General features: G+C 43.0%; 1 protein-coding gene across 1 annotated transcript; it reads left to right on the top strand.

Annotated features, from left to right (window-relative positions):
- The first annotated feature begins 5213 nt into the window (after nucleotides 1-5213).
- On the top strand, nucleotides 5214-11936 carry TUFM (Tu translation elongation factor, mitochondrial). The gene is made up of 11 exons (XM_087713807.1): nucleotides 5214-5331; nucleotides 8131-8177; nucleotides 8281-8443; nucleotides 9184-9350; nucleotides 9606-9710; nucleotides 9814-9978; nucleotides 10071-10203; nucleotides 10289-10393; nucleotides 10959-11110; nucleotides 11311-11430; nucleotides 11598-11936. The coding sequence occupies exons 1-11, from the start codon at nucleotides 5280-5282 to the stop codon at nucleotides 11766-11768; spliced, it is 1380 nt and encodes a 459-aa protein (XP_087569933.1). The 5' UTR covers nucleotides 5214-5279; the 3' UTR covers nucleotides 11769-11936.
- Nucleotides 11937-13786: the final 1850 nt, after the last annotated feature.

Here is a 13786-nt window from a genome sequence, read left to right as displayed (position 1 = left end):
AATCCACCATCTCAGAAAATTAGAATATTACATGCAATCAATAAAACAAGGGTTGTACATAGAACAATATCAGATCTCTGAAAAGTATAAGCATGCATATGTACTCAATACTTGGTTTGGGCTCCTTTTGCAGCAAATACTGCCTCAATACGGCGTGACATGGAAGTTATCAGCCTGTGGCATTGCTGAGGTGTTATGGAAGACCAGGATGCTTCAATAGCGGCCTTCAGCTCTCCTGCATTGTTCAGGTTCATGTCTCTCATCTTTCTCTTGGCAATGCCCCATAGATTCTCTATGGGGTTCAGGTCAGGCGAGTTTGCTGGCCAATCAAGCACAGTAATCCAACAGTCATTGAACCAGGTTTTGGTGCTTTTGGCAGCGTGGGCAGCTGGAAAACAAAGTCAGCATCCCCATACATCTCGTCTGCGGAAGGAAGCATGAAGTGCTCCAAAATCTCCTGGTAGATGGCTGCGTTGACCCTGAACTTAATGAAGCACAGTGGTCCAAAGTTCTGTTGCTCAGTGGTTCAAAGTCCTCTTTTCTGATGAGAGCAACTTTTGCATCTCATTTGGAAACCAAGGACCCAGAGTATGGAGGAAGAATGGAGAGGCCAATCAAGCACAGTAATCCCACGGTCATTGAACTAGTTTTTGGTGCTTTTGGCAAAAGTTGCTCTCATCAGAAAAGAGGAGTTTGGACCAAGGAGCAACAGTGACTTCCGGTTTGCTCGGAGGGTCGTTTTAAGCACTCCTGAGGCTTCAGGGACCTTTGGGAGGCTTCCCTGAAGCCTCCAGAGCGGTCAAAATGACCCTCCAAGCAAACCAGAAGTCTGTTCCTGAACTTCCGGTTTGCCCGTAGGGGTCGTTTTTTGCGCTCCGGAGGCTTCAGGGAAGCTCATGAAGCCTCCGGAGGGCCTCGGAAGGGTGGGGGAGGGAGGCTATTTTCGCCCTCCCCAGGCTCCTATAAAGCTTCTGGAGGCTGGGGAGGGTGAAAAATGGCTTTTAAAAATGGTGAACTCAGCTGGCTATCGCACGCATGCACACTGGCCAGCTGGCAGGGCAGCACCTCACGTGCCCTGATAAATGGCTCCGCGTGTCACCTGTGGCACGTGTGCCTTAGGTTCGCCATCACTGCTATAGGGCAAATTGAATTAAAAGAGAATGACTCACCAGAAATTACCCTGCAAGTTTCCATGGCTGAGTAGACTGGAATCAAAATCTCTCTAGTGCCACTAGATTTAAAACTGATGTTTCCAATATCAAGATGCTAGGATATTTGGAGATACTTTCTTGGACTTCTACCAGACTTGTAGAAAAGAGTTAAGAATTTATTTATTAAATTTGTTTGCTGCCCATCTCACTTAAGGCAACTTTGGGCAGCCTACAACATTAAGAATGGGAAACATGTTGATACTATTAATAATTGTACTGTTTTATATTGTAGAGATCGGAGGTGGCTAGCAGATATCATTCTAGCAACACAATGTTTTATAACTGGATTGTTATAAATGTAAATTCGCCCAATAGCCATTATGACATTAACTCTTTAATATTTTCCCAACATGCCCCACTTTCCTAAAGAGGTTGGGGACTCCTGCCTGAAATAGTACCAAGCCTAAATATCTGACTCAGCAAATATCTGACTGAGGAAATTGAAACCAAATGTTATTTGTCTTATTTCGGGGGTTCTCTTTTGTAAAAGTTTAGGGCAGGTGACTGACACCTGTTCTCATTTACATTACATTCACACTGCTCTGTAATAGTGGTGGTTTTTAATATTTTCATTTTGTAGACCTATAGAAAAGAATAATCAAATTCCATCATGACCTCAATAACTTCCACCCTACAATCAGTTTCAGCTTTGATCTTTCTACAAAAAAATCCACTTCCTTGAAGTCACAGCGGATACATAAACATCATGTTCTGTAGGAAACCTACAAGAAACTGCTATCAAAATCTTGATAAATTTTTTAACCCATCTTTATTATTTTATATATAACTCAAGTCAGCAAACATATTGAATACTCGTTCCTCCTATTTTCCTCAAAACAAACCTGGGAGGTTAACTTGGATTGAGAGGCAATGACTGATTCTAAATCACCCAATTGGTTTTCATGCTGAAGTTGGGATTAGAATTCAGTTTCCTGGTTTCTAGCATGATACCTTAGTCACTGGACTGGTGATAAACCCTTTTGGGTTTGGCATATCAAAAATTCAGAAAATGCCTAAAATGAACTCTGCTGGCAGTTACTCCTCTCCAACAAAAGAGAAACAATTCTCTGACACAGACACAGACACACACACCATCTAGGCCACCGGTGGGTTGCTCTCAGTTCGGTCCAGTTCAGATGAACCGGTAGTGGAATTCAGGCCTGGGTTACAGAACTGGCAGTGACCCAGGCCTGCCATGCCCCCAAACTGGTTCCCTCACCGCCGCTGGGCCACCACCATTTTGGTTTTTAGTGACTGTGTATGTGCAGTTCACTGTAAATTGTTCTGCGTTGTGCGCGGGTTGCGAACTGGTAGTAAAACCGATAGCAACCCACCCCTGATCTAGGCAGGGGTCCCCAACCCACGGTCTGTGGACTAGCATGGGCTGTGGCATCTCAGCAATTGGACTATGCAACTAAGCAAAGCCCCATCCACAGGATGTGCCTTCTGGTCCACGGAAAACCTTTGCCCGTTGAACTGTTCCCTGGTGCCCAAAAGATTGGGGCCACTGATTTAAGTCATCTTGAACAGTGTCATTTGGTGGCAGCGCTAAGCTGGGTCTGAAATAGAAACCTGGGGGTTTATTTCATCCTCATACCAACGCTGCCATTCAAAGGGTCATCTCACATTGTTTCACTTTGAGAGTAGCATTCACCTCTGCAGCCCAGTGATTCTCGGGTTTTGTTGTGCACCACTCACCTTCAAGTGTTCTTTTGCAGTGTTCTTTCCATTGATGGGTTCCTATAGTGTAGCCTATCCAAAGCTGCTCCAGATTGCAGGAGGCGTTTGTTTTTGAAGTGCCTTTAGAGAATGCTCTTTTGTGGCCTCTGCAGCCTCCAAAAAGTACATGAAACCACTTCCTGTTCTCACATGATTTTTGGAAGCTCTGGAGGCCTCACAATCATGGCCCTCTCACACAACTTTTGCAGGATCTGAGACTGTGCAAGAGCACTCCCCATTTTCCTTCGCAGCCTCCAAAAATCACACAAGACTTAGATGTGCTTTTGAGAATACAAGTAATTCCTGAGTTACAACAGTTCACTTAGTGATTGTTTTAAGTTATGACCTAACCACCCCAAATACTTATGACAGTCCTGAAATTGCAAATGTTGCAGCACCACAACAGTCGTTCACACTTATGAACTACCGCAGAGGTGCTGCAACATTTGCCCTGGCTATTTTCTTCACCACTCTCCCCCTCAAGGGTTCTACTTTAGGCCTCTGTTCTCTGCAAAAGGAGGTCTGGACGAGACTTGCAACAAAAGGCTTTGCACATGGATGAAAGGCCTGAAGCACCAAAGCTTTCCCTCCATTTGCAAACCCTTTTGCCATATTTGCATAAATGCTTTGTCGCCAAGAATGGAGGCCAAGGGGCGCACCCGTCCCTCCAAGCCTCCGTCCTTGCTGGCAAAGGCCTCCTTCAGCCCTTTGCTGGTGACGATGGAAGCTGGAACCGCTGTATGCAACCCTCGGGGTTTTCCTCCTCGCTGGTAAAGCCTCTTCAGACTAGCGCTGGTGGATCTAAGAAGATATTGTAGTGGTTTAAGCTGACTAGGGAAACAAAAGAAATCAGCTTTCTTCTTGATTATGCCACATGGTCCAGTGAAGGAGTGGCCTTCTCTATGTAGACTTCCTGAATTCATCAAAAAGTTAAGTAAGTGAATGGTGATGGGATGGGGTATGGAGGAAACCCATAGGGCTTTGTGGAAACCAAGGTGCAGGAGGCAAAGCCTGGGATATTTTAGAGGGTGGGGGATGCCTCCTGGGAATGCCTGTCCCTGCACTAGACCTCCCTCAGTTTCTCCCATCCCTGAGTCACCCCAAGCTGTACTTAAAGACCCATTCATTCATTTATTTAATGAATGCATTGGTGAAAGCAGGGACAGGGAGATCCTTAGGTGCTTCATTTAATGTAGTTCCAACTTCCCACATGTATGGGCAGTCTCCATTAATATTATACATCGGAGACTACGTGGTAATTACTGGGTGCTGGTGAATGTTGATGTGTAACAAATCATCATGGCATGTCACTTTTGACATGCATGTCATGCATTTCCTTCACTATACTAAACCAAACTAACTCTAATAGAAGGAACCACTATAATTTATAATTTAGCGTGGGGAAAGAAGAATCATTAACCTGAATGGGTTCCAGACAATCATCTTGTCCAGTCTTCTGATGAGTGCATATTCCGCAGTCCTGGAATGTGCAGAATTCTACTTTTCTTCAAACTTCAAGATTTTCAGGTGTTCTGTTCCAATGTGGAATTGAGGGAATTGCAGTCTCACCACACCTGGAGAGTGCCACATTTCAGAAAGGCTGAACTAATTAAATATTCCAGTGTGGCATAGTCATACTCTGCCTGTCTTTTGCTGCAAAAAAAATTAATTCTTAATATCTTTAGCCTACATCTATTTGCCAGCGATTTTCTTACTACTTACTCATTACTACAGTAATTTGTAGTAATGGTGTATTTCAGAGATTGGAGAATTTTGGAAAGTGAAACTGCCAGGAATGAGAATCACTGCTTTAGACTAAACATAGTTCCCACTTCTAGATCATGCTCTAAACAGGACTCCAACTCAACTGAAATATTCACTTTTCCCCGTTTTCTACTAGGACGGGTGACATTTTTTAAAATATCCCTACTTCTACTTTTGTATCTGTACATGTCTCCAATTCTTTCTCCACAACAGCCCTGTGTAGTAGGCTGAGGTGAAGTTCAGTATTCCTTATGGCGAAAGATGGGATTTGAAACAAAGGTCCTTCCTCCAATAAATTTTCTCGCGCCTCTAAAAAATGTCTTTCCTTCGCCGCTCAAAAAAAAAAGGCATTGCAAAGACAACCGGAAGCTAAGCCTCTAAAACAAGACAGTTACGCAGGATAATTTAATCTAAACCGGCTGCAGGGCGGAAAGGCCGATCCTCCTCAGTCAAAATGAGCGCCTTTTTAAAAATATATATGTATACATTATTTATTTGTAGCCGGAAGTTGGATCTGGCGCGTGCCCCCTCCTCCCCATTCCCCACACGGTCTGGTGACGATTTTTCCGGGACGAGGAAGGGAAGATGGCGGCCTCTGCTCTGCTGCTGGCGCGAGGGCGGCTGTGCGGCGGTAGCGGTCAGTCAGTCACAGCGGACATTGAGGGGGGCGGGGGAACCCGGTGCGGGCGGGGGGGAGGTGGGGGGGGTGGAGGCACGTTCCGATAACCAGATGGGAGGCCGAGAAAGGAAGCCCGACGTTTTCCCATCCTCCACGGGTTCTCTCCGGAGCATGCCTGACCTTCCGCGCCTTGACCTGGTCTTCAGTGCTGGGCTACGGAGGATGCTGGAAGGCGGCCACGAGGCGGTCGAGGGGAAGGAGAGAAACAGCGGCCTCTGTCCCCGCGCGCATGAAAAATTTCTTCTTTGTCCCCATTATATGTCTGCGTTAAAAGCAGGGCTCTCCAACCTTGCCGACTTTAAGCCTGGCGGACTTCAACTCCCAGAATTCCCCCAGCCAGCTGCTGGCTGGGGGAATTCTGAGAGTTGAAGTCCGCCAGGCTTAAAGTCGGCAAGGTTGGAGAGCCCTGGCGTAAAGCATCGATTCCAGTACACGTGGGAGACACCGCGTTGCGGAAGCACTACCAGCACCGGGGCTGGGCGAGGCGTCGCTGCAGTTTATTAAAGGCTGTTTGGCGGCCTTTTCTTGATCGAGACCAGAGAATATGCTACCACCATACCGATCTTGCATTTCGCTTCTTGACTCAGTGGTTTGTTTTTTTTTAAAAAAAAAAAACATTTGTATAATTATGATTTTAATTTATGCCGGTTTTAACTTTGAATCACTTTGTAGTGTATGTGTCTGTGTTTCTTTTGAGACAGACATCAGAATTTCATTTTGAATGTATGCCAGTGTGTTCACAATTTAAAATGACAATAAGGAGATCCTATATGCATATATATGTATATGTGTGTATACTATATATACACACATAAAAAACACACACATATTGAAGTGCAGATTGATGTGTGAATGTACGGACATATATGTATATGATATATATATTGTGTGTGTACATACATACACACTTCAGTGTACACTTCAGTCTACATTTCTGCTCAAGGACCATCGTTAACATGATTTGGAATCTATCAACTTTATGGGAGAGATAAATTGATTTTTATCCCAAATAAATTTTGTTTTCCTCTCTTGAGGGACGTTTCAGTCATTTTGTATTCCTTCTTGCAGTATAACCAATTCCTTTTGAAAAGAGTCTTTCTGCAATAGATACACAGTTCTGAAGTTTTGTGTGCTCATTTTTGGCCTATTAATTTGATAATTCTGAATGAATTTCTGACATTTACATGACCAGTATCACAAAATAAACAATTGATGTGTCTAATGTAGAGAAGATGAAAGAAAATACAAGCTGATTTTAAATATGCTATACATATTTTTACATAATCTATACCAGTGATCATCAACTGGTGGTCTGTGGAAAAATTTTAGTGGTCCACAATGCACCCAGGTGGAGGAACTGCTCCGGGATGACCAATGGGCCAGTCCTGTGGCTAGAGCTCTGAAATATGGGACCAGCCAGGCAGCTTGTGATGGGGCTGGAAAGCTCCGCCATAGAGGGTGGTACGTGCAACATGCAACTTTACAGGCGGAACAAGGTAATGGTGCTGTTGCAGCAAAGGGGGGGGGGCGGCAGTGCAGAAAGGCCGAAGCAACGGGTGTTGGCAATCCGCAGCTCTTTCATCCCCTGCTGTGGCTTCCTGTCAATTGAACCGACCAGTGTCTGGCCTCGCCTTCCCATCCCAGTCACTCCTTGCCTGGCCTGAGAAGGTAAGAGGGGGGGGGGAGAATTGAGACTCGCTGCATATTACAGAGTGGGTGTGAAGCACACCTGTATTTCATCTCTTGCTAGGTCTTCTTCTGGCCCTTTTTGATGCTATGCACACCTCGGTCATTCAGGGAAACACACAACTTCCTCTGCCCCGTGACACTGGCCTGGCTGTTTCTCTCTGTGCTGCTGTTGGCGCCTCCATGGCTCTTGCAGCACTTTGCACAGCAGAATTAAATTTAGTGTGCTTCACAATGGGGACAATGTGTCCCCTCCTCCTGGAGCCCATTACAATGCAGAGCATTGGCTGCAGCTGGGGCAGGCAAGTGTCTCGGTGTGGAGAGCAGGTCATGCGTCTCCCTAAGTGACTGAGGTGCATCCAGCACCAACAAAGTCCGAAGAAGTGCCTGTGAGACCCAGAGAGCACCAGAGAATCAGAATCAAAGATGAGATAGAGAGAGACAGGGACAGAGAGAGGTGTGCATGAGAGAAAGGGGGGATGAAAGAGAAAGAGATGAGACATGAGAGAAAGACAAATGTGAGAAAGATTAGAGGGGGACAGTGTGTATGTGAGACAGACAAATGAGACAGAAAAAAGTGTAAGAAGAGATGGGGAGAAAGAAAGATGAGAGGGAGAAACAGGAAGAGGGAGAGAAAGCGTGTTGGATTCATATTAGTGGTCCATGGGATTTAAAATTATGAATTTAGTGGTCCCAGAGGCTGAAAGGTTGGTGACCCCTGATCTATACTTGCTCCTTGGATTAAATGCAGTATAAACCAGATCATTACATGGCGATATAAAAGTTGTGCCCGATCTAGATATGCTTTTCAAGTTACCTGAAATTTTTGAGTGTATATGATTTTTGTTAAATGCCTATACTGAGAGTTGTATGCAAAGATACAAAAAGGGAAGGAATGGAACTGAGAACAAGAACGTCCAAAGATAATGGTTTGGTTGGAAGTATAACAATTTCAGTGGGCTATGTGAAGTATAATTTGGATGTTTGAATATGAAGCAGTGTAGTGCGTAAAAGCAGAATACCACAAGCTAATGAGATTCCTATCACAATTATTGTATTTATGTCTTGTAGGCCTACGTGGCTGCTTGCCTCTGTACTTGCAAAATGTACTATACAAGGTAAGAAACATTTACATCAGGGAGTGGAAAAGACAAATGTGTTGATAAAAGTTAGAGGCAGTAATTCATAGAGATGTAATGCTATTTGTTTTTCCCCCCGCAGCCACCAGTACATGGCACAAGCTTCGGTGGACTAGAATTCCCAATTCGATGTTTTGCAGTTGAAGCAAAAAAAACATTTGTAAGGGACAAACCACATGTCAACATTGGAACAATTGGGCATGTGGATCATGGCAAGACCACATTAACGGCAGCCATCACTAAAAGTAAGTGTTGGGGAAAGATGGGCACAGTTGTTAAAGGAGACCAAATAAATATCTTAAGCCCCTCCCTTTTTATTTGCTAAAGGACCACTGATTTAAAGAACCACCAGTAAAGTATTGAAGCAATTGAGTAGGCTGATCCAGAGCTATTGGTAAACAAGATGTTCTAAAATTAAAGCATAATATTCAAAAAAAATTGCCAGGGGTTAGGGTTTTTTTATATTGGGTGCTCTGGCTGTTTCCAGTCATCAGGATTCACATCTAGAATCTGCTTCAGCCTTTGTATTTGGAATAAAAATGTTACCCTTCAATAATAATCTTGATTGATGGCTATCACAATGTATTTGAAGGTGTTAGGGCTCTGTTACACAGCAGGAGTCTTCCAGAGGGTTTCAGATCTATCCAAGTATATTATTTCAAAGTCTCACGTAGACTTAGTGCTTTCTCCTTACTTGAGGCTCAGGTGAAGAATTAAGCGTAGTGTGTTCTCCCCCACTTTTATCAAGTGCGAGAAAAACTTTGATGCTATTTTCTATTAACTCCTCTTATAATTGTATAAGGAAAAAAAGGCTGAGATGCGTAAGTCCTTTTTGCTAATTCAAAAGTTCAGAAAAGGAATAAAAGAAGCTTTAAGCAATGTTTGGCTGACTTGTCCCCTTACACAAGGACTAGTGCCAGCCCTTCAGATACATCAGTTTAAACACACCCATGATGCCATGTTCATATTTACCTTTTTCTTCCAGTTCTTTCTGAGACTGGAAGTGCCCAGTTCAAGAAATATGAAGAGATAGATAATGCGCCAGAAGAGAAGGCCCGGGGGATTACAATTAATGCCTCCCATGTAGAGTATTCAACAGCCAACCGCCATTATGGTCATACAGATTGTCCTGGGCATGCTGATTATATCAAGGTAGGCATGAGGAACTAGATGCTAAGGAACTTTTTAAGAATTTCAATATTCCTGTTTTGGAATCCCTGGCAGAAGGTTCTTAGCGATTGTACTTGAAAGATATATTTAAATAAATGGTTGATTTAAGGAAAAAAACCCCACACAGAAGTATCTTTCCTGTTTGAGATATTTTTATTCCAACCACAATAATATGAAAGAATGTTTTTCTAAGCTTAGTGTTGGAAACTGACATGTTTCCCATTCTTTGGTCTATAGAATATGATCATTGGGACAGCACCATTAGATGGCTGTATCCTGGTGGTGGCTGCAACAGATGGACAAATGCCACAGACTAGAGAGCACCTTCTTCTTGCTAAACAGGTTGGTTGTGATCTAAAAAATACCATAGTGATCATCTGATACATTTGCTCAGACAGGGCAAATGTAAGCAAATTTCCCTTCTTTCCCCTCCACACTATTCTAGATTGGAGTGAAACATGTGGTTGTGTACATCAACAAAGCTGATGCAGTTGATGATAAAGAAATGTTGGAACTAGTGGAGCTGGAGATCCGCGAGCTACTTACAGAGTTGGGTTATGATGGGGAAGCAGCTCCTGTAATCATAGGGTCTGCTCTGTGCGCTTTAGAGGTCAGTGTTATGCTGCACTAACTCTGTTCCTTTTATTTCCTCCCTTAAGAGGTATTACTAATTCCTCTGGTTCTTTTTTTTTTTTTTTGTAGAACCAAAATCCAGAACTGGGATTGAATTCTGTCATGAAGCTTCTGGATACAGTGGATTCATACATCCCTGTGCCAAAACGTGACCTTGATCAACCTTTTCTGCTTCCCATAGAGCGTACTTACTCCATTCCAGGTACCAAATTATTACATTCTACCTTGCACATCCAAAGGTAGGGATCTATAACTATTTTATTTAAACTGGTTTTAATTTGTTCTAGGTCGGGGCACTGTTGTAGCAGGTACCCTTGAACGTGGGATTCTCAAGAAAGGGGAAGAATGTGAATTTGTGGGTTACAAAACACATTTACGCTCAGTTGTGACTGGTAAGTAGAATTCCCCCCCTCCCTTTTTTTTTTGCAAGATTGGTCTTCCAGTGTGTTTTTAGCTTAGTTATTCTCCTGTTACTGGTATGTTTCTAAACAATTATGACCTGAAAATTATGACTGAGGCAATCCTTGAAGTACATTAGTTCTCAACTTACAACCACAATGGAGTCCAATATTTATATTGCTAAGTGAAATATGTTGTCAGTTTTGCCCCATTTGATGACTTTTCTTGCCAGATTTGTTAAGTGAATCACTCTGATGTTAATTTAGTAACATGGTTAAGTGAATCTGGGTTCCTCCATTGACTTTGCTTGTCAGAAGGTCGCAAAGGGGTAACGTTACCCTGGAACCATCATAAATGAGTCAGTTGTCAAGCATCTGAATATAAATCATGTGCATGGGGATACTGCAATGGCCATTAAGTGTGAAAAAGGGTCATAAGTCATTCAGTGCCATTGTAACTTTGAATGGTCACCAAGAGAACTGTTGTAAGTCAAGGACTATCTGTATAATTTTGTGGAACTGGGGACGCTGCATAGAATGTGTTTGTAATTTGCTTTAGGTGTCGAGATGTTCCACAAACAGTTGGATCAGGCACAGGCTGGAGACAATTTGGGTGCTTTGATCCGGTCTGTGAAACGAGAAGATATACGACGGGGATTAGTCATGTGTAAGCCTGGCTCCATCCAGCCACATCAGAAGATTGAGGCTCAGGTAAGTGAGGGAAATGTATGTGGGAAGGCAGAATACTAGCATGCTGTTTCACATCGTGTAGAGGGCTGAGAGAGAGACGTCCATAAAACTCTGGAGCACATGTTAACACGTTATTAGGCATTGGTAGGCTACTATCCCCAAACATGCTCTCCTACCATGTAAAGTTAAGACAAGAAAAATAAATTGCTTTACTTTCATAGGTTTATATCCTGACCAAAGAGGAAGGTGGCCGTCAAGCATCTTTTGTGTCTAAGTTCATGCCAATTATGTTCTCGCTGACCTGGAATATGACTTGTCGCCTAGAATTACCTGAGGGAAAGGTTTGTATCACACATTTCCCCTCCAATTTGTTATGCGTGATCACTGCTGAGTACTGGGGTTTGAACAGGCATTATCTCAATATTTCTAGATTGCCACATTTCTTGTAGTTGTGGAGGTCTAAGTGTAGGTTGCCATCTCTTCATACCTTTCCTCTTCTTTGCTGTAGGAAATGGTGATGCCAGGCGAGAACGTCTGCCTTAAGCTCGTACTGCAGTACCCCATGGTCTTGGAAGAAGGACAACGGTTCACTCTCCGGGATGGATCTCGAACCATGGGCACTGGAGTGGTCACTAAGATACTGCCGCTAGAACCAGGGGATGATTGCTGGGATAGTTAAGTTGCAGTAGCTGGAAATGGACATGAATACTTCCTAGAAAACTGACGACACTGCATCCATGTCTGTACAGTAGATGAAGGTGGCAGTCTTGGCTCAAAGAAGAGGGTTCCACCAGGGGGTGGGAGAGCAAAGGTGAAAATTGTTTAAATAAAAATAATTCAAAAGTGAGCAGAAGTTTTTTTCCCCCCTCCCCTCCAGAATCATCCCTGGCTCAATGCAAGTGTGCTGATGAAGCTACAAAACATAGTTCTTTCTCATCAAGACAATAATTCCTATTTCCATTTTTTAAACGCAGATATTTTTTCCCCTTATATTTTCAGTATGTTGACTTTGTGATTTCATGTTTCCTTTCTCCTATGCGTGGCAGCACAAAAACATAACAAAGCTTCTGTGAGGTTCTTGGCACTCCAAAACTATGTTATCTGATTGGGTAACAACATGTCTGCAAATAAGCAACAAAGGCCAGAGCACCAAGAAGCTCACAGTTCAACCCCAAACTACATATATTATCTTATATCTTCTGTTGGAAATGTGCTGCTTTTGCATGCTGCTTATCTGTAATGGATTAAGGTTGCATAGCAGGGTTATTTATGTGCTTGTGATGCACAGATGATCTGGAAACTAAAGTGTTCATTGGAAGGAGTGAAATCACTATTTGTTCCCCAGCAGTATTTTAACTATGCATTGACGGTGGTTTTTTTTAAAAGTGATTTTAAATACTATCAACCATACACAGTCTTATTTTTGCAACTAATTACATGAATCACTAACAAGAGTTTGATAAAATTTAATGTACAAGTTTTTAGCCTGATTAAGCATTGCCAACCTGTTTCACAAATATGATCAGCAGAATTATAATAGTTGAGAAGGGACTAATATCCTTAATTCTAAAGTTTGTTTTCTTCTATACTTAAATGTTTTTCCTGTTTAAAAAAAAGGACATTTCCTTTATTCACCACTTCACAACTGTTGGTTCACATTACAGCTGTACATATACAATGCCAGATCCCCTATACCATGATGGCAAACCTATGGCACGCGTGCCAGAGATGGCACGCAGAGCCCTCTGTGGGCACATGTGCCATCACCAGCAGCTCTTTGGCGCAGAGTGCCCAAACCGGAACACACATGCGCATGCACGTGTTGCAGTCCCAGAAACTCGACTAGTTGGCCAGTGCACATGCTGGAAACCAAAAAACCAGGTGGCTGGCACATGCATGCGCATCAGCCAACTGTTCGAGTTTCTGGGGCCCCGGCGCATGCACACACACACATTTCAGTTTGGGCACTCAGTGCTGAAAAGGTTTGCCATCATTGCCCTATACCTTAAATCAGGGGTAGTCAACCTTTTTATACCTATCGCCCACTTTTGTATCTGTTAGTAGTAACATTTTCTAACCGCCTACCGGTTCCACAGTAACGGTGATTTATAAAGTAGGGAAGTAACTTTATTTATAAAATTTATAAAGCAGAGTTACAGCAAACCCCTACTGCCCACCATGAAAGCTGGAACGCCCACTAGCCGGCGGTAGGGACCAGGTTGACTACCACTGCCTTAGATTGACTATCCAGGATCAAAGTAAGACTGACACTGTAAGCAGGTTGACGAATGAAAACTGAATTTCATTGGAGAGCAGCAAAAAGGTCATGGTCCACAACACTGAACTTAACCTGTGCTCATTTTAAAAGAATTCTCAGATGGTGACCAGCTGAGGCATAAAATCAGGACTGAGTGATTCAAAGTGGTCTCTACAAATAAAAAAGATTTAACCTGTCAGTCACACTATCATCCTTCTCTTTTTATAATTATGAAAAAACAATAGCAACTAAGTCCTGCAGAGGCCAAATTGAATTATGGCACAAATATACTGTTTTTGCCCATATCCAGTCCTTAAATTTAATGTGTCATTGATTCCAATAAAAGCTTCAATTAAAATTTTAATTTGGTGTGTAACCACATTCATGGGATAACCCAGCACTAAAAACTACTGCTTTAGAATCTGTTTCACTGTCACTGA

This window comes from Thamnophis sirtalis, unplaced genomic scaffold, assembly GCF_051295495.1.
Source record: "Thamnophis sirtalis isolate CommonGarterSnake01/CBP01778 unplaced genomic scaffold, rThaSir2_p1.2 scaffold_4, whole genome shotgun sequence".
NCBI classification, from domain to species: Eukaryota; Metazoa; Chordata; class Lepidosauria; order Squamata; family Natricidae; genus Thamnophis; species Thamnophis sirtalis.
The sequence above is the reverse complement of the archived record's forward strand: the minus strand, read 5'-3'. Positions and strand labels throughout refer to the sequence as shown.

What these genes read in the sequence shown, in the direction of transcription:
- TUFM (XM_087713807.1), top strand. Translation starts at nt 5,280, where the DNA reads ATGGCGGCCTCTGCTCTGCTGCTGGCGCGAGGGCGGCTGTGCGGCGGT. An exon ending in ACCTTCTTCTTGCTAAACAG is followed by an intron (nt 9,711 to 9,813) that starts GTTGGTTGTGAT and finishes ACACTATTCTAG; the next exon opens with ATTGGAGTGAAACATGTGGT. An exon ending in TAGAATTACCTGAGGGAAAG is followed by an intron (nt 11,431 to 11,597) that starts GTTTGTATCACA and finishes TCTTTGCTGTAG; the next exon opens with GAAATGGTGATGCCAGGCGA.